The sequence below is a fragment of the Corvus moneduloides genome, chromosome 20 (genome assembly GCF_009650955.1).
Source record: "Corvus moneduloides isolate bCorMon1 chromosome 20, bCorMon1.pri, whole genome shotgun sequence".
Classification (NCBI taxonomy): Eukaryota; Metazoa; Chordata; class Aves; order Passeriformes; family Corvidae; genus Corvus; species Corvus moneduloides.
The window spans coordinates 4,605,398-4,623,418 of NC_045495.1; the positions used below are offsets into that span (position 1 = coordinate 4,605,398).

Sequence of the window (18,021 nt, forward strand, 5' to 3'; positions counted from 1 at the left end):
GGCACTGTGGGCCGCGGGCGGTGGGATGTCGGGCGGCGCGGCGCGGCGGTACGTGGCGGCGGTTCTGGGCCGGGCCCGGGCCCGCGGGCCGGCCCCGCTCTGGGAGCCGCCCCCCGCCCGCCACCTGCGGGCCCTGGGCCCCGGGGGAGCCGCGGTGCTCCCGCTGCCGCTGCTGTTGCCGCCGCGGCGGCACCTCTCGTCGCGGTGAGGCCTGTGAGGGGTTGGGGGGGGGGGGGCGCAGGGTTGGGGTTGTTGGGGGGGCTAGGGGAGACAGGCGGTGAGGGGGTGTTTGAGGGTGATTGGGAGGGGGTGAGGGCTCGCAGGAGGTGTTTGGGGTGCGGGTAGTTGGGGAAAATTGGGAAGGAGTTAGGAGGCTGTGAGAGGGTGTTTGGGGATGAGGGTGATTGGGAAGGAGTTGGAGTGTGGGTTGGGGGGTGGTGAGTCACTGGGGGAAGACTGTGAAAGAGTTGGGGGGGTTGTCAGGGCAGAGATGTGGGGGATTGGGCTGAAGGGACAGCTGTGTGAGGGCATCCAGGGCAGTTGGGAAAGGGGGGACTGGCAAAGGGTGGAGAGCAGAGGAGGGAGTGAGATTGGGCAGCCCAGTGCATAGTGGGGCTCTTGTGGGGTACCCGAGGGAGGCACAAGGTGGGGAGCAGTGTCCCCCTGGCCTGGGGGCTGCTTCAGCCCCTGCAAACCCTCCAAGCTGCCTCTCTGCTCCAAGGAACCGTCCCGAGGGCAAAGTGCTGGAGACCGTGGGGGTGTTTGAGGCCCCGAAGCAGCATGGCAAATATGAGACAGGCCAGGTAGGTGGTTCAGGGTGGGGCACAGCTGACCCTGCAGGCTGGTGCCACAGGGATTGGGCAGCCAAAGGATTTCCCATAAGGAAAATCTCAGCAGCAGCAGGCCAGGAGTTTCACAGTTCAGTGCTCCTTGTCTGTGCTGTGTCTGCAATTTGTCAGTCATCTGGCAATAGCAGGTTGATAAGAATCTGCAGCACAATGCAACTGCTGGACAATGGCATTTACTCTACTGGTCTTGTTTTGGGGTTTTCTCCCTCAGGAATTCAAAGAGACAACCACTGAATTTGAGAAATAACAACTACACTTGTAATTCCTGCCCTTAAGGCTCTCAGATCTGTTTCTGAGCAGTCTCTCCTTTCTGCTGCTCTATTACTGCATTACTGGTTTAGTCCTTCCCTTCTACAGGATAGAGATGACATGGATTTCTCCTCTCATCCCAAACTGTGTTCCTTCTTTCTGCTCTGGGTAGTCACAGTGGTGATTGTCCCTGTATCCTCATCCCACACATTAAATCCTTTGTAAATGTTTGTAGTTTTACCTCAGTTAACAGATTTTCAAAATGATTCAACTGTAATTATTTGTTCCTTCCAGCTCTTCCTTCACAGTGTGTTTGGCTATCGAGGAATAGTCCTGTTTCCCTGGCAAGCCAGGCTTTATGATCGGGATGTGGCTTCTCCTGTCACAGAAAAGTAAGGATTTGAGGATTCATTCTGGTTCATGTTGTCATACTGTTACATTTACGTTTTGTAGTGAGTTTCCTTTTTGGGGTAAACAAGTGTTTTCAAGGAGGGCAATGGGTCTGTTTGTATGAGTGTAAACTGGGAGAGGTGCTTGAAGAGGAGATGCTTCATTATTAAGTACGGAGTATTAATTTTGTGTTAATTAGAGACAGGATGGAAGTATGAAGGGTGAAAGTGTGCATATGTGAAGGAAATAAAAATCAATTAAAAAATCATGCTCCTGTCACTTTGTATTCTACAAAATTCCCTTTTTGAGTTAGATCCAACAGGAAGAACCTCTGAGCTGTTGTGCCTGTGCCAAACACCTCTCATGGTCATCTCAGCTCGTCTGTCATTGTGTGGGTGGCTGATGAGGCTTTGGTTTGGGTGCAACCAAATGATTACAGGCTGTGAAATGTGACTTCAAAAAAAAAAAATCATTGTTTATGAGTACTTGGTTCTGGTAACAAGAATTTGCTTCCATCCTGTGCTTGAGCTCAGAGTTCTGCTTTTCTCTTTAGGAGCGAGAATGTGGCAGGCCATGGTTCCAAAGAGGTCAAGGGCAAAACACACACTTACTACCAGGTGTTAATAGATGCCCGGGATTGTCCACATATAGTAAGTAATGAGCAATCTTGCTATTGAAACTTGAGTATCTTCTCCTACATGAGTGGTTCAGAGGGACAAGCACTGAAGGAAAATGGCTTTGGTGGCTAACTGGATTGGGTAGGATTTTTGGATAAATTTATTCTTCAAGGTATATTTTTCCCTGAGAAAGATCATCTGGAAGGTCATGTGGCTGTTTTCTGGATCGTGTTTCCCCTTTCCAACCTCCTTTCCTCTTCCTGGTGTCATTCCTACACTGTTGCACACAGGTCATTGGGAATGTGGGCTGCAGCACTGAAAATGCTCCTCGCTTGTTTGAGTGGAGAGTTAGCCTAGAGGAATTAAATGGAGAGAAGTTCTGAGGTGAATTGGTTCGATGAAATAAACATTACGTGCTTTATAAACCCCAGTAGTGAACTGAACTATGACTGGAAACTGTCCTGCAGCAATCCACACAGAAAGACATAAACCTCCCTGTTTCTCAGTCCCAGAGATCACAGACGGAAGCAGTGACGTTCCTGGCAAATCATGATGACAGCAGAGCCCTCTATGCCATCCCAGGTGAGCAAAACTCCTGCAGCCTCTGACTGTTGTGAGGTGAGGTCAGAAAAGTCATCAGTGGTCAACTCCTGCCAGAGAAGCAGCAGTTCCTGCAGGACATTCTGTAGTGGATTTTTCCATAGCTTAGGGCTGTGCTGGAGACGACAGAGTGACTAAAGTACAGGAAGCCCTTTGCATAGCTGGAAGCTGGGCACTCTGTGATCAGACACAGACATGTCTGATTTAAATCAGAGCTCTTGAGACACAGATCCCATACCAAGCTGCATATGGGCTGTTCTACTTTGTCACCAGGACAGCTGGATTTATTCCTGTCCTGGGCATTTCCTGCCCAGAGTGCTTTTGGGGCAGTGCAGGCACTTTGCAGGGCAGTGTGTGTTTATCAGAGGAGTCACTCCATGAAAAATCTCACAGGAGAACACTGCCAAGAGTTATTCCTGGCACGTCTCCTCCATTCTTCCTTGCAGTTGTGATATTAGCTTTGGCTTCTGCTGCCAAAATCCTTTTCCTAACTTCTCACTAGTGTGATCAATTTTTCTGCCAGGAGACTTCTGAGCTGCTCTTTGCTGGGGAAGTTCAATGGCTTTTGGGTTTCTTTTTCAGGTTTAGACTATGTAAGCCATGAAGACATCCTTCCCTACAGCTCCACTGATCAAGTGCCCATCCAGCATGAGCTCTTTGAGAGGTTCCTCATGTATGACCAAACAAAAGGTAAATTCTGGCTTCACAGGGAATTCTTCAGAGCCACGTGCTTGCAGTGCTCTAGAACAAGTACCCAAACCCCATCATCTTGGATATGGTATAAAAATCACATCTACCTTGGGGTTTGTTTCAGTGAAGCTGCCTTTGAATTTTTTTAAACTATGTGAAAGGAATTGTTTTGAGGGAAGAGCACTCCAGCTACAGTGTTGCCTCTCCCCATGAAACCTCACCTTTCCCTCCCCACAGTCCCACCTTTTGTAGCAAGGGATACTTTGTGTGCGTGGCAGGAGAAGAACCACCCCTGGCTGGAGCTCTCGGATGTGCACCGAGAAACCACGGAGAACATCCGTGTCACCGTCATCCCTTTCTACATGGGCATGAGGGTAAGTCTGGCCTGCTCTGTTCATTCTGCCATTTGCTTCACTGGCATGTTTTTGTAAGACCAGTTTGCTGCCTGAAGGTACTTTCTGCATACTGAAGAAGTGACATTTAACCACAGTTGCAGTTTCGTTCTCCTGGGTATAAACATGAAATTGTTTTGTCATGTATTTTTGGAGAACAGCTCCTGCATATTGGCTTTTGCTGGTTATCAATAGGATGAGAAATAACCTGTAATGTTCTGCACAACGGTGCTAGCAAGTTATTTAGGAAGGCTTGTGAATTGGTCCTGTTACTGCCTCAGCCACGTGAGGTGGCACTGGGGCCATCTGCTCTGTAACAACAGACACGTCTGTTATCCTGCCCAGTGATGAGCTGGGGTTGCCTGCCTGTTTCCTGCCTCTAGTTTGGCTTAGAGGGTTTGGCTAAAGCCTTCTGGGTTTAGCTGATAACCGTGTGCTCTTTATAGCACAGAACTCCACGTGGACCATACAAAATAATGCGGCTCCAACAGACTCCTGAGTGGGAGAGCTGGGAATTCCCACAGCAGTTTGATTTCTGAGCACGGCTGATGGGGAGCCTGAGCTGTGGCAGGTGCACATTTTGGTGTGGATTTGCAACTTTTGTGGAGTCCAGCTGATGTTTGTCCTAAAACAGGTGCCCGAAGGCCAGGAAAGGGGTGTTTCTAGATCTGTAGAAAGTGCATAATTAACATGGAGATGAACCCTGGGTTGTCACGGGATCCTTGCAAATCTCCCACCTCATGATTACTTTAGAGCACAGCCAGTGCCAGGCTCTGCTGATGGAAGGCCTCGGAGAGCAGCTGTCTGTGCTCATGTGAGTTGTCTGCGTCACCCTGGCACGGAGTGAGAGCCCCTGTGCTGGTGCTGTGCTGACAGCTGAAGAGGTTTTTGGCACCACGTGTTCAAGGGCAGCTGCTAAAGTCTTTTGTTTCTCTTGACAGGAAGCCCAGAATTCCCATGTCTACTGGGTAAGTGCCTTTTGTGTCACGGAACAGCTAAAGGGAAGGAGTTTATTTGCTGTGGCATCACTGCTGTGTGATAAGCTCTGAGGGAGAGTAGCCCTTGCCTGGAAACTGTTTCCCAGCATCAGCTGTGGGTTATCAACTGGTTGCAGCTGATTCCAGCTCTTGATAAGAGTCTTTCTTCTGTCCAGTGGCGCTACTGTATTCGCCTGGAGAACCTGGACAGTGAAGTGGTGCAGCTCCGAGAGCGACACTGGAGGATATTCAGCTTGTCTGGCACCTTGGAAACAGTCCGGGGCCGTGGGGTTGTAGGAAGGGTAGGTACCACGCAGCTTTTTTTCGGGGAAGCATGGCCCTTTGCTGGAGTCCTCTCGCTTGCTTGGGTGGATTGGCCAGTAAATTGCTTAGTGGGCACTGGAAATAGATGGAGTGGGAAACCAGCAATGAAGAAAGTCACGTGAGCTTTTCATCTGTTGTTTGCATGAACTGAAACTTCACACTGAGTATTGGAGAATGATCCTAAATGACTGGTGATGGGAAAACTGGAATAATAACGGGATTCTGGCACTACTCAGTTTGCTGTGTAATTGGCAGTGGTGCTGGGCTGTGGGTCTGTGGTTGTTTCTTTTTTTTCCCCTGCTGTATAAATTTCCTCTTGATGCCTGTCTGGGGTAGAATGTTAAGATTGCTGATGCCCAGTGGTCTCTTGTCTTCTCAGGAGCCAGTTTTGTCCAAAGAACAGCCAGCATTTCAGTACAGCAGCCACGTCTCCCTGCAGGCATCCAGTGGTCACATGTGGTAAGAAGCCCTTATTGCTGTACAGTGTTTTGGCTGTAGGATCCCCCAGCAGCGAGCTGGGGTACAGTTTGCTGCCTGGGGTTGTGGCTGAAAGCTGGGTGGAAGTGGACTGGACAAGGGCATATATGGTAGCTAAAATTTGGTGAGCTTTTCTATAGCTGTATCCCAGTTAGTGTTAAGATGATCTGTTGGTTCTCTGCACCAGGAGAGGTTCCAGGATAATGTATCCTCCTGCTGTGGTCTGCGCTAGACTGGATTTAAAGACATGAAGCAGTTCTCCCTTTTGGTCCTGGGTGCAAGAGCCGAGGCCTTGTGCTGATCATTCCCTCAGCAGCAGGGGTGTGTGCTCTGGTGTCCCTCTCTTGGGAGAGGATTGGGCTTTAACTCCATCCCTGTGCACTTCTGTGTCAGGAGTTGGCATGCAGGGGTTTTCCCAGTTTAGACCAGATAAGGCCTTCAGTCTAACTGGTGTTTAAGTCTCTTCTTCTGTAAGTGCAGGGAGGGAAATGCCCAGCTGAGCTGTTATTTTCCTGTGCCTCGGGGTTAAAGCAGTTTCCCTTTATTTGCCTTTTGGCTTATTTAGTGCCACCTCTGTGTGGACAAGGATTGCACAGCCACCTCTTGCCTTCTGTATGACAGGTCTTCCTGCATTTTTTAAGTAAATCTCCTTCAGAGTTAAGCTGCCTTTGAGTTGGGAAAAGCAGGAGAGCAGCTCTTTGCATACAGGGAATACCATGTTTGCCATGTGAAGCGTTTTGAGTTGCCCGAATGGATGCCCTGGGGAGATAAAACCAGATGGTCTGGTAGTTCTTCCCTCTCTGCATACATCCTGGCGAGAAAGAGACAAAGGTTCTGCAGCTCAAAAGCTGCTCAGCTTGACTTCTGGTGTTCAGTTGTGTCTTCTCTGTCCTGAGAACCTGTTAATTTATCTCCACAACCCTCTTGCCCATGTCATGTTCTGCAGTACAGTTGTCTGTAGTTGAGAGCAGCAAACAAATGGTTGTACCAGGACAGGCAGGTTCATTTCTGACGTGCAAAGCCGAAGCTATTCTAAATGACATCTGAGGGGATTTCTTCGTGTCATACACAACCAGTGGAGCTCCTGCTAAGAAATACAAATCTGAGTTTACGTGTAACCAGCTTGTAAAAATAGCTCAGATGGCTCTGTCTCCTGGGGAGTGGGAGTTGTGTAAACACTGCTGCAGGTGCGCGGAGGGTGCTTGACTCCTGTGGGCTGCAATCATCACAGCTTTGTGCAGGAAATGTGTTGGTGATGTGATGTAAAACTGCCCAGGAGTCCTCCATAAGTGAGTCATCTTGGCAGCAGATGTTCTGCAGCTGAGCCATGTCCTTGCTGCTGGACCAGCCTTGCAGATGGACCCTGAGGATATGCAAGAGCTCAGGTCTTACCTTCTTGCTCATCCTTCCTAGGTGTGTCTGTCCCTGGCCTCAGCGTGATCTCTGCCATTATTTTTGCAGGGGCACTTTTCGATTTGAGAGGCCTGATGGCTCCCACTTTGATGTCCGAATCCCACCCTTTTCCCTGGAAAGCAACAAAGATGAGAAGACCCCTCCCTCCGGCCTTCACTGGTAGATCAGAGCGAGTGCCCAGACCCACGGAGGCCTGTGTGTGTTGTAGACCTTTGCCTCCCCTTTATGCTGCAGCCAAGAACACGGAGCTTTTAAACATTTTAAACCATTTTTGTTTTAACTGTTGTCTGACAGGGAGGCTTTTTTTGGAACTTTACTACTGGCTCTCTCAGGCTGCTTGTAAAACATAAGCTGTGTTACAGGTAACCTTTCCCTCTGTGGCACCTGCTGGGCTTGGGGGATTTAGATCTGTGCTGCTGCAGAAGACTGGCTCCCCCTCAGCAGGCCTGGACCCTTTCCAATGTGTTGTGACTTCTCTGCAATGTGAGGTTTCTCTAATAAACTGGCCCTTCCAGTTGCAACCAGTCTTCCTTCCTAAACCAAGGCCATGCCTTTGCATCCAGCCGGTCCCAGCTTGTTGCTCCCTCCCGTGTGGAGTCAGCCCAGAGTTCTTGCTGCTTCAGAAGGAGCTGCTCTTCCTTTAGGGAACAGGAATGTGAGCTCAGCTTTCCTGCAGTGCAGCTGCTTTTTGGGATTCAGCCAGGGTTGGAGCACCCTGTGAGCTGCACTGCTCGTCACACAGCTTGTCTGGGCTTTGTGCTGTGATACAAACCCTGGTTTTTTTAGAGAAGAGGGTGCAGAGGGGACAAAGTGGGTGACAGATGGTGCTGAGCAGGTGCTGTCACGGTGTCCTGTGTGTGCAGAGCACCAGGCTCTGTGTTGTGATGGTACAGGAGAGCTGAAGGGAGCTCTTCCCCTGCCAGGGCTTTGCTTTGCTGCAGGGATTTCCATCTCAGCTGCTGGAGGGTTCTTCCCTGCTCACACTATGGCTGCATCCATATTTCCTTGGTGGTTTCAGCTTGACAGGAATGCTTGTTTTCACTTGGAATGCTGTCAGCCAGTGAGGCAGTGCTTGGCTTTCTGCTTGTGCTTGCTCTGCTTGGCAGGTTGTGATTTTTTTGGTAGCCTGTGTCTGGAGGGCCCTGCAGGACTGTGCAGGTCAGTGAAATCCCTGTAAGATGACAACATATGGACGTGTGGGAAAGCCAGAGCAGCTCTCAGCAGCTCTGAGGATTGCAAGGATCATCAGCCTCCATGGTGTGGGACCCTTCTGGCTGTCCCTGGGTTTCCAGACTTCAGGGTGATTCAGAGGCAGAAGTATTTGGCTTTGTGATAACCTTAGGAAAGAAAGTTTCCAACCTTCCTCCTTCCCCTAGTCTTGCTTAAATGACAAGGCATAACTAACTCACGGGATGTTTTCCTTGATTAAGAAGTATCTCAGTTATTCCCTCTTCCCTGGAGACTCCTCTGAGCAGCCTCTTTGCCTTTGGCTCTGCAAGGCAGAGCTGTGGCAGTGCTGTGGGCTGTCTTGGCTAATGGACAAAAACAGCCTTTGGGAGAGACTCTCATGCTGTCCCACAGCCAGTGAATTCCTGTACAGAGAGACTTAATCACTGCAGTGTTCATCTGTCACCAGTCTCTTTAATTTTGTGTCTTCCTTCCTCTCAGGTAGTACATGATCGTATTTAGAGTTTCAAAGGTCTAAACAGCCAGTCTGCTTTTAGGGGTAGAAAAGGATCCCTAAAGACCAGTTCACAGCTGACAACCCCCCATTGCTGCTCTCTTGCTGATTTCCTCTCAGGAGGAAGAGGTGGGAAGATGCCTCAACTTCAGAGGCAGCAGGAACCTCTAGGAACCTGCTTTTCCCTTCCCATGCAGTTGCTCAGTCGGGATGGGAGTAGCAGCTGCCCTGCCTCCTCCTCGGGCTGCTTCAGCTTTACTGGCAATTGCAGCACCCCCGTGAATGTTTAACCTTGCCCCTCACCCGCGTTCCTGGGGTGCTGTGGCCCTAATGCTTCCCGTAACCAGCAGAGAGCTGCATCCCTAAGGGATGGAGTGATGCGGGGGCAGGGGCTCTGCTGTGTTGTTTGGGGTGATGTCCCATCGCGGCTGGGTACTGTGCTGTGGCCTGTGCCCAGGAACAGACATTCCTGGCTGGATAATGATTGGCAAGACCGAGGTCACGGCGCTGCCGGTAGCAGACGGGCCGGGGCACGGTAGGAATGTTTCCACTCCATCAGGCTTTGCGGAGGGAGCAGCGCCGACCTGCCCTGGGGCCTGGGCGCGATGCCAGAGGCTGGGCAGGGCCTTTCCCCAAGTGCTTCATCCCTCGGGACCCTTCCCGGAGCGCGGCCGAGCCCCGTCCTCCCTCTCTGTGTAAATACCTGTACAAAAGAACCAACCAATAAACCGCTGAACGAACGGCTCTGGCTCCCGCCCCTCATTGCCCCGCGGCGCTACGGGCACCAACCCCGCTGTTCGTCCCTCCCCGCCCCGGGGCTCCTTTCCCGGGGCTCCTTTCCCGGGGGTCGGGCCCGGTCCTATCCCGTCCCTCCCTCTCGCCGCCCACGTGAGTCGCCGCGCGCCGCCGTCGCGCCGGAAGTGACGTAGGGCGGTGGCGGCGAGGCGGCAGCAGCATGGTGATGGCGGCGGCGGCGGGCGCGCACCGGCCCGGGCCGCTCAAGCAGCAGAACAAGGCGCACAAGGGCGGCAAACACAGCGGCTCCTCGCAGCGCCGTGCTGGAGGTGAGGCGGGACGCGCTCCCCGCGGGTTCCCCGCCGCCCTCGGCCCGCCTGACCGTTCTCTTCCTCCCCCCAGGCCGCGTCCCCGTCAAGGCCCAGCCCCGCCGGCGGCTCCGCGACCTGAACAGGGTGGACCGGCGGCATCAGGCGCTGCAGCTCCGCCGGCAGCGCAAGGAGGCGGTGAGGCACCCGGGGAGCGGGAGATGGGTCGGTTCGAGTCTGTGCCGGAATGGGGCCGGGGCAGGTCTCGGTGTGGATGATGTAACACAGCCGGTTTGGGTCTTCGCGGGGGAGACGAGTGGGTGCCAGGGCCGGTTCGCTTTGGGTCAAGCGGAGCATTATCGGGCCGGGTGTGTTCGAGTTGCGGTGTGCAGGAATCGTGCCGTGGGCCGGGGGGCGCGAGAGGAGCCGGACGTGGGTTGGGATTCACGCTCTGCCCTTGTGCCCGCAGGTGCTGGCGGAGAAGCGCAACCTCGGCAGCAGGGACGGGCCCCCGCACCTCGTGGTGGTGCTGCTGCTGCACAGCAGGGCTGCAGCCCACGACACCCTGCGCCTGCTGCAGAGCCAGGACTCGGCCGTTGTCCGTGCAGATGAGGGCAGAGCTGGTGGCTTTGCCCTCCTCTGCCCCCGGCTCAAGCAGCGCTGGCGCTTTGTCACAGCACAGGCAGGTGAGGAGGCACCGCTGTTGGTTGGGTTCCTGTTCTGGTACCTCTGGCAGCCCCACTAATGGAGGTGTTTTGGGTGCAGGGGATCTTCACGCTGTCTTAGACCTTGCCAAGGTTGCTGACTCCCTGCTGTTCATTCTGGATCCTGTGGATGGCTGGGACAGTGCTGGGGAGCACTGCCTCTCTTGCCTCTTTGCACAGGGGCTCCCCAGTTATGGTGAGAAATGTTTTGGGCTTCTAGGGGGCTCTGGGGCTGCTTAACAGAGATTTACTGTCAGTGAAAAGAAATTTTTCCTTATGTTGAGGTGGAAGTTCTTTCAGTTTATGGCCATTGCTCCATGCCCTGTTGGGCACCAGCGAAACTCCCTTTGTACCTGGTGGTGCAAATCTGGCCATTTGGGCTGCTGACATCCAAGCATTTGCCTATGTTTGGTAAAAAAGACATAAGAAGATTTAGGATCTGATCCTGAACTTTGCTCTCTGCCCGGCAGCTCTGGCTGTCCCGGGGGGCACTGACCTGCCCCCTAAGAAGAGGATAGATGCCAGGAAGAAACTCTCCAAATCCATAGAGAAACGCTTTCCTGAGGCCAAGCTCTTCCCACTGAACACAGAGCAGGAATCCTCGCTGCTCCTGAGGCACCTCAGCTCCCAGAAGCAGCGGCACCTGGCTTTTCGGGACCACCGCGCTCACCTGCTCGCCCGTGCTGCTGAGTTTGTGCCCAGCCAGGACAGTGACCTGGTTGGGACCCTGAAGGTGTCTGGCTTTGTCCGGGGACAGACCCTCAATGTGAACAGCCTGGTGCACATTGTGGGGCATGGGGACTTCCAGGTCAGCCAGGTGGATGCCCCTCCAGACCCCCTCTCTTTGAACCCACGTGTGGTTAAAGGACAGAAGAGGAGTCAGGACATGGAGGTTCAGGTGTGTGGGGTGAAGGCTTTGCCAATCTTGTTAGAACACGAAGTTTCTAAACTTCCATTGTGGAGAATACAGCTGGGTGTGTGTGGGCAAGGGGAGGGGAGAGGGGAGTTCTGTCTGTGTTCTGCTGCTGGGCTGAGGTTCCTTGCCTGCCATGTGTAATGAAGGCTGTGTCGCGACATCACGAAGGGAGTTTCACTTGAGGCCGATTGCAGGCTTCAGTGAGGTGTGTTAGAGCTGGGAGCTCCGCTCTCACCCTTCAGGATGACTCTGGAAATGGTGCTGATGAGATGGAGGAAGATGTCAAGGTCCTGATGAAGGCAGATCCAAGCAAGCAGGAGTCCCTGCAGTCAGAAGTGGTTCCTGATCCCATGGAAGGGGAGCAGACGTGGCCCACTGAAGAAGAACTGCAGGAAGCAGAGGGTGAGCAGAAGCAATGGTTCTGTATCTTTTCCTTGTCCCTCTTAGGAGGGTTGTTAGAAACTTCTGTCACCAGGGTGGCTGTGAGGAAACATCCTAGTTGGGATGGCTTCCATCCCCAGTCCCATCAGGTGGCCAGCAGGCTGTGTGGTTTGCAGATTTTGGCTGTCCTGACAAATTCTTTGCTGGGAAACAGCAGTTCTGGTCTAGATCTGGTTTTGGTTGTTCTGGTATAAATGTTGCTGAGGGGAAGGAGAATTGTTCCTGTATTAACCACTGGTGGGAATCCTACAGATTCTCTGAAGGCAAACAGGAGGGTGGTGAAGGTCCCCAAAGGCACATCCAAGTACCAGGCTGCCTGGATTGTGGATGATGGAGAAGAAGGCAGTGAGAAAGATGATGATGATGACGAAGATGATGACATGGATGATGATCTGATGGAAGAGGCAGTTTCCCAGGTACCTCCAAGAGCTGATAGCACCGGTGATTGCCAGGCCATTATTGCATGTTCTAGGACAATTCTGTCCTTCCAACTTGCTCTATGCAAGGGCATGACACAGAGCCAGAACTTGCCTGGATTTCCACTGTTAAATCCCCACATGTATCACGTTGCTTTTTTGGCCTGTTAGACCCCAAAATGATGGGCTGGGATCGCAAATCATACAGTGTGAGCACACACAGGGTGCCAGTGCTGCATGCACAGCTCTGTGTGCTCACAGGCTCTGTGCTGCCCTGTGCCAGGAGGGGGAGAGCAGTGAGGAGGAAGCTGGGGAGGAGGAGAGCGAGACCATGACCGTGTCCGAGTGCCTGCGGGATGACCAGTACGACGAGAAGATGGAGGAGGATGAACAGATGCTGGAGAGATACAAACAGGAGAGAATGGATGAGATGTTTCCAGATGAGGTGGACACGCCACGGGATGTGCCTGCCAGAGTCAGGTAAGAAATGGGATGCTTTGCTGGGAGAGGAGCTGCAAGGTGCCTGTTTAATTTGGTGAGGAAGCCTATGATGTCTTAGCCGTGGTGTCTGAACCTGGCTGAAGGACTCTTGTGAAGACTCTCTTTGGCTCTGAGGCTTCCAGAGCAGGTACTAGTTGGCAGTGAGAGGACCCAGAGAGCTGGGTCCTGACTTGGGAGAGGGAGGAGGGTGGGCCCTGAGGCAAGGACAGGTTGTTTGGAGATTTGGCTGCTGGTTTTAGCTCTCTTTGCACCAAGATCTTTCCTGAGGGCTAATGTTTGCTTTGCTCCCTTTGCCCTCCCTGAAGGCATGAGATCTTGCAGACCACAGGTGGTGGTGAAGGATGGGATTCACCTCAAGTGATGGAGTAATTTGTCTTTCCTGCTCTGTTCTCTAGGTTCCAGAAGTACAGGGGGCTGAAAAGCTTCCGGACTTCTCCATGGGACCCCAAAGAGAATCTTCCAAGGGATTATGCCAGGATCTTCCAGTTCCAGGACTTCTCCCGAACCAGAAAGAACCTCTTCAGACAAATAGAGAAGGAGGAGACTGAAGGAGCTTTGGTAACTCCCTTTGGTAACTCCTCTTTCCCTGCTGTGTTCCTTTGCTCCCAGTAGGAGTGACTTATCAGGGAGGTGGTTGGGCGGATCCTTCAGCCTTAAGTTCAGACAATTTTTTCCTGGATTCCCTCCCTAATCCAGGCACATCTTCTGACACCTTTTTTGTTGAGAGAAATGTTCACAACTGCTCCTGTCTTGGCAGGTGGGCTGGTACGTTACACTTCACGTCTGCAACGTCCCTGTCTCGGTGATGGAGAGCTTCAAGGAAGGGAAACCCCTGGTCCTGTTCTCGCTGCTTCCCCATGAACAAAAGGTGAACAAAAGGGATGATACCTTGGAGGGATGTGCAGCTCCTTGCTCCTTCAGGCTGCATGGCTTGGACAGGGTCTGGCTGCAGAGGGTTTGGGCTGGAATCTCCCCACATCACTCCTGTTTCAAAGCAGGTCAGAGCACACAGAAGCTGCCGGGGGGGGTGGGTTAGGATAAAGTGTCTGAGCCTGGCACTGGTGACTAGTAACATTTTGGGACCCCATTTTCAAGGGCATTCATCTCTGCTGCAATGTCCTGGTGCTTTCTGCTGCCCACCATCCCCTGCCAGCCCTGCCAGCAGCCCCTCACTGTGCTGCCTCTTCCAGATGTCCGTGTTGAACTTCCTGGTGCGTCGGCATCCGGGCAACAGCGAGCCAGTGAGGGCCAAGGAGGAGCTGATCTTCCACTGCGGGTTCAGACGCTTCCGAGCATCCCCCCTGTTCTCCCAGCACACCTCAGGTTTGTCAGGGACTGGGTACACCAGGAGTGGGGTTGGGGATTCTAGAGCAGGAAGCCTGTGATGTCTTAGCCGTGGTGTCTGAACCTGGCTGAAGGACTCTTGTGAAGAATCACTCCTAGGCTCTGAGGCTTCCAGGGCAGGCACTAAATCATGGGGAATAGAATGGCTTGGGAAAGGTGGTTCACTGATCCAGGCGAGGTCCAGGTTCCATGCCAGAGGATCACCTTCATTCCCAGATACTCAGTGCCAGCAGAGGAGGGGTGTTCGTTGGACAGGGAAGAATGAGCTCTCTGGGGTTTCCCAGAGTTCTGAAGACTGCTGTTGGCCTGAACTGGATCACTGCTGTTCTGTCCTAGCTGATAAGCACAAGCTGGAGCGTTTCCTGCGCCCAGATGCTGCCCTGGTGGTGACTGTTTACGCTCCCATCACTTTCCCTCCTGCCTCAGTGCTGCTTTTCAAACAGAGAAGTAACGGTGAGTTGATAAATGCTGAGGAGGTGGTGTCTGGAGACAAACTGTCCCCATACTGTGCTTATGAGTGCATCTCTCTAGAAAGTATGACTTGAAAAAACTGTCCCCTTCCTGCTGATTGAGATGAGCTCATCTCCATCCCTGTTGTCACTTGTCTGTGCCTGCTGTGGGGGTGCTCTGGGCCTGGAGCCCTTTGGGGAAGGGGTTTGTGGTGAGGAGGGGGTGATGGAGGCACCTGCCCTGGTGCATTGGTGACTCTGCCTGGCAGGAATGCATGACCTCATTGCCACGGGCTCCCTGCTCTCCGTGGACCCGGACAGGATCGTCATCAAGCGCCTGGTGCTCAGTGGCCACCCCTTCAAGATCTTCACCAAGATGGCTGTTGTGCGATACATGTTCTTCAACAGAGGTACAGCTCGTCTCTGGGGGAAGAGGGGCTCTGGAAGCAGAACTGTGCCCATGGTTATGCTGGTGCAGCACAGCCTGTTCCTTACCTGCCTTTCGTGTTTTCATCTCCAGAGGATGTGATGTGGTTCAAGCCCGTGGAGCTGAGGACAAAGTGGGGACGCAGAGGGCACATCAAGGAGCCATTGGGTAGGCTTGATCTGGTGTTTATCTCTGTGCTGCTGGGATGGTGTGGTCCTCCTGGGCCAGAGAGACTGCTAATGGCCTCTTCTGCCCTCTGCCTAGGGACCCATGGCCACATGAAGTGCCACTTTGATGGGCAGCTCAAGTCCCAGGACACGGTGCTGCTGAACCTCTACAAGCGTGTTTTTCCCAAATGGACTTATGACCCCCATGTCCCAGAGCCTGTGCCGTGGGTGAGGAGTGAGAGCACGCTGCCAGAGCGGGAGGTGGAAATGGAATGAGTCTCCAGCATGGCTGGAGTTTGTGCCTTGGCTCCTTGGATGCTGTTCTTGGCCCGTGCACTGTGAGGACAGCACTGATGCCTTGGACGTGTTACTGCTGGGGTCTGTACAGGGGCAGCTGTGTCGCCAGCTGCTGCTCAGGTACCAGCTATAGCTATTTATTTTAATGGAAAATGTCAAAAATGCCTAAGTGCCTCTGTCTTGGTGGTGGCCAGGAGGCTGTGTGCCCCCCATGTCCACTGAACCCCCCCTGGCCCACTGGGATTGTTCCTGTCCCTCATGCCCTGCCACATGGGCTGTGGGGGGGATTTTCTGTGTGAAGGAGTTTGCTGGCAGTTGCTGTGATGCTGAGAAAGAAAAGCCAAGTAGCAGCTGGGGAAGGGTGACTGAGTGCAGCTCTCTGGAGGCCTGGCCCAGAGCAAGGCAGCTGGGGAGGGGAGAACAGGCAGTGCTTTGTTTCCAGGTCCCCTCCGAGACCAATGCCAGCTTCCCTTATCCCTCCCCAAAAACTCCCAAACGTTTGGACTTGATCTGTTTTTAGTAGTGCACAAACCACTGCACAAACTGAGAGTGAGGTTTTCATTCCTTGCAACAGCACTCCATCCTCATTCCGCTTTCCCAGAGAGGTCTGTGAGCCAGGTCAGGGATCTCAGGTCCACATTTCCCCCACACAGCACGATGCAAATGTTCTGCACATCCCGGGGGACTGCCTGGAACTGCTCCGAGAGCACGGCCGCCAGTCCCACGCCTGCTGTTGGCTCAATCAGCAGCTTCATCCTTTCCCACACCAGCCACGTGGCTCGCTGTCGGGACAGGGCAGCAGCTGTCAGCCTAGCAGCCAGCACAGGCTGCTCCAGGGCATCCCTGCAGTGCTCTGGGAAGGGAGAGCAGAGCTTCCAACAGCCCTTTCCAGCTGGAGACAGCGTGGGTGTCACAGCTGCAGTGGTGCACAGGGGGGCTTGTGCTGCTCTGGGAGTGTGTTGGGGTGAGAGCAGAGGGGCAGGGCGGGGAGGGAGGCAGCTGCCTGCTGGCAGCTACTGTGAGAAAGGAGCTGGGAACCTTTACCTTGATTTCTTCCTCTGAGACTGTCAGGACATCATCAACCAAATCCCTGATGATGGGCCACGTGTTGGGTCCGATGCTGGTTTTTACTGCGTCTGCGATGGTATCCCGCGGGTGGAGGTTGGGGGTCAGCTCCCCTCGGACCTTGGACTGGTAACAGTCATCCACGTTGCATGGCTCAGCAGCAAACACCTTCACATCTGGCCTCAAAGCCTGGGGAGAGCAGGAGGAGCCATTTGGGTGATACTAGCACATGCCTGTCCCCTGTTTCTGTGCGTGCAGGGGGCTGAGCAGGCCCTGTTGCTGCTGCCAGGCAGACCCCAGGCACCCACAGACTTCCACAGCAGGCTCTTCCTAAATTTAAAAGCTGCTGCCTGCCTTAAGAGTCCTAACCTTCCCACGGGGAGATTCCTGGATGAGCTGTTGCCTACCTTGATGGCAACTGCTATTCCTGCAACCATTCCTCCGCCTCCAACAGGAACCACCACTGCATTTACCTCGGGTGCCTGTGCAGAAAGGAAGCTTCTGACACTCTGTGTCTCCCTTTTTGCTGTGCCCCTGCAAGGGCCAGGCTGTGCATTTCCCTCACCTGCTCCAGCACCTCCAGGGCGATGGTGCCTTGCCCTGCGATCACCGCCGGCTCCTGGTTGGGGTGCACCAGGACTCCTCCTGTCTCCTGGACTACACGGGCTGCTGTCTCAGCTCTGGACTAAGGGAAAGCACAGCAGTCACCTCTCACTCTGGCTGGGCTGTGTCCTTGGCCAGTCTTCCCTGTGCCTTACCTTGTCACTGGGCTCGCATGGCACCAAGGTGGCACCATAGGCACGGATGGCATCTTGTTTACACTGCGGGGCTGTCCGGGGCACCACGATGTAGGCAGGAATCCCTGGTGGATGAGAGAGGAAGTAAATCCAACAGCCCAAAAGGCACAGCAGCCAGTTAGCACTGCAGGAGCAAGCAATGCATGGGTTCAGGAGAGGGATCTTCGTCCTTCTCTCCAACGGGACCAGCTCTGCATTTACCCTGTGCCTGCCTCTCGGAGCTGGGGTTGGAGGCTGTGGTACACATTACCTTCTGCCTGAGCAGCACAGGCGAGTGCCTGCCCGTGGTTGCCACTGCTGTGTGTCACGACAGCGCGGGGCAGCTCCCGTCCCGAGCGCTCGCCTTCCTCAACGAGGCTCCTCAGCGCGTTCAGGGCACCGCGGATCTGGAAGGAGAGCGCGGGACTGTGTGTGCCACCGCCCCAGAGCCCGTGTGCTGGGCTGAATGTCCTCCTCGCACCATTCCCTCAGTCCTGCACCCGTGCAGGGTGGCAGGAGCTGGTGGGTACCGGCGGAACGCGAATCTCTCTGTCGAAAAAGCGACCTTTGCCCCGGCGCTTTGCAGTGCCGCCACCCCCGCGCACCTTGAAGGATCCGGTCCTCTGGAAGAGCTCGCACTTGAAGAGCAGCCTCCGGCCGGCCATGCGGTCCAGCCCGGCGCAGGTGAGCAGCGGGGTGCGGTGGACGCGGCCCCGCAGCCGCCGCTCCGCATCGCGCACCTCTCCCAGCACCGGCGGCGGCGGCGCGGCCATGTGCGCGCGTGCGCGCGGGGGCAGTTTGTCCCTGTGCGGCCGCC

The 18,021-nt window shown here is 54.0% G+C and overlaps 3 protein-coding genes and 2 non-coding genes across 7 annotated transcripts; 4 read left to right on the forward strand and 1 right to left on the reverse strand.

Annotated features, from left to right (window-relative positions):
* Positions 1–9: 9 nt before the first annotated feature.
* POLDIP2 (DNA polymerase delta interacting protein 2) lies at positions 10–7,498 on the forward strand. The gene is made up of 11 exons (XM_032129875.1): positions 10–204; positions 722–803; positions 1,392–1,489; positions 2,041–2,137; positions 2,611–2,686; positions 3,287–3,394; positions 3,632–3,768; positions 4,728–4,754; positions 4,940–5,065; positions 5,467–5,546; positions 7,026–7,498. Exons 1-11 carry the CDS (start codon positions 26–28, stop codon positions 7,138–7,140), a joined length of 1,125 nt encoding a protein of 374 aa, XP_031985766.1. The 5' UTR covers positions 10–25; the 3' UTR covers positions 7,141–7,498.
* A 2,071-nt stretch (positions 7,499–9,569) lies between these two features.
* Positions 9,570–15,529, forward strand: TSR1 (TSR1 ribosome maturation factor). The gene is made up of 15 exons (XM_032129870.1): positions 9,570–9,722; positions 9,796–9,899; positions 10,171–10,387; positions 10,467–10,601; positions 10,876–11,303; positions 11,564–11,723; positions 12,015–12,178; positions 12,462–12,658; positions 13,075–13,237; positions 13,437–13,547; positions 13,870–14,002; positions 14,360–14,476; positions 14,742–14,882; positions 14,993–15,067; positions 15,164–15,529. Exons 1-15 carry the CDS (start codon positions 9,614–9,616, stop codon positions 15,340–15,342), a joined length of 2,433 nt encoding a protein of 810 aa, XP_031985761.1. The 5' UTR covers positions 9,570–9,613; the 3' UTR covers positions 15,343–15,529.
* On the forward strand, positions 12,715–12,805 carry LOC116454174. Its single transcript, XR_004244029.1, has one exon. It is a non-coding gene; the product is annotated as a small nucleolar RNA SNORD91 family (small nucleolar RNA).
* LOC116454175 lies at positions 14,050–14,142 on the forward strand. The gene has a single exon (XR_004244030.1). It is a non-coding gene; the product is annotated as a small nucleolar RNA SNORD91 family (small nucleolar RNA).
* Positions 15,530–15,861: 332 nt separating the features above from the next.
* Positions 15,862–17,984, reverse strand: SRR (serine racemase). Of its 3 annotated transcripts, none has more exons than XM_032129876.1 (7): positions 17,810–17,984; positions 17,476–17,611; positions 17,187–17,290; positions 16,994–17,113; positions 16,836–16,910; positions 16,408–16,617; positions 15,862–16,145 (listed from the first exon to the last, which is right to left on the reverse strand). In XM_032129876.1, exons 1-7 carry the CDS (start codon positions 17,975–17,977, stop codon positions 15,948–15,950), a joined length of 1,011 nt encoding a protein of 336 aa, XP_031985767.1. In that variant the 5' UTR covers positions 17,978–17,984; the 3' UTR covers positions 15,862–15,947. The 3 variants fall into 3 exon arrangements, with proteins under 3 accessions (XP_031985767.1, XP_031985769.1, XP_031985768.1); XM_032129877.1 differs by having other exon boundaries at positions 16,125–16,216; XM_032129878.1 differs by lacking the exons at positions 16,836–16,910; positions 16,994–17,113.
* Positions 17,985–18,021: the final 37 nt, after the last annotated feature.

Bases quoted from the DNA above. Each gene is read 5' to 3' on its own strand.
- SRR (XM_032129876.1), bottom strand. From the start codon at position 17,977: ATGGCCGCGCCGCCGCCGCCGGTGCTGGGAGAGGTGCGCGATGCGGAG. The intron at 17,612-17,809 runs GTGCGCGGGGGT...CTCTCCTTCCAG, and splicing joins AGAGGACCGGATCCTTCAAG to ATCCGCGGTGCCCTGAACGC. The intron at 16,618-16,835 runs GTAGGCAACAGC...TGCTCTCCCCAG, and splicing joins GAATAGCAGTTGCCATCAAG to GCTTTGAGGCCAGATGTGAA.
- POLDIP2 (XM_032129875.1), top strand. From the start codon at position 26: ATGTCGGGCGGCGCGGCGCGGCGGTACGTGGCGGCGGTTCTGGGCCGG. The intron at 804-1,391 runs GTAGGTGGTTCA...TGTTCCTTCCAG, and splicing joins GCAAATATGAGACAGGCCAG to CTCTTCCTTCACAGTGTGTT. The intron at 1,490-2,040 runs GTAAGGATTTGA...TTTTCTCTTTAG, and splicing joins GCTTCTCCTGTCACAGAAAA to GAGCGAGAATGTGGCAGGCC.
- TSR1 (XM_032129870.1), top strand. From the start codon at position 9,614: ATGGTGATGGCGGCGGCGGCGGGCGCGCACCGGCCCGGGCCGCTCAAG. The intron at 11,724-12,014 runs GTGAGCAGAAGC...GGAATCCTACAG, and splicing joins AGAACTGCAGGAAGCAGAGG to ATTCTCTGAAGGCAAACAGG. The intron at 15,068-15,163 runs GTAGGCTTGATC...CCCTCTGCCTAG, and splicing joins GCACATCAAGGAGCCATTGG to GGACCCATGGCCACATGAAG.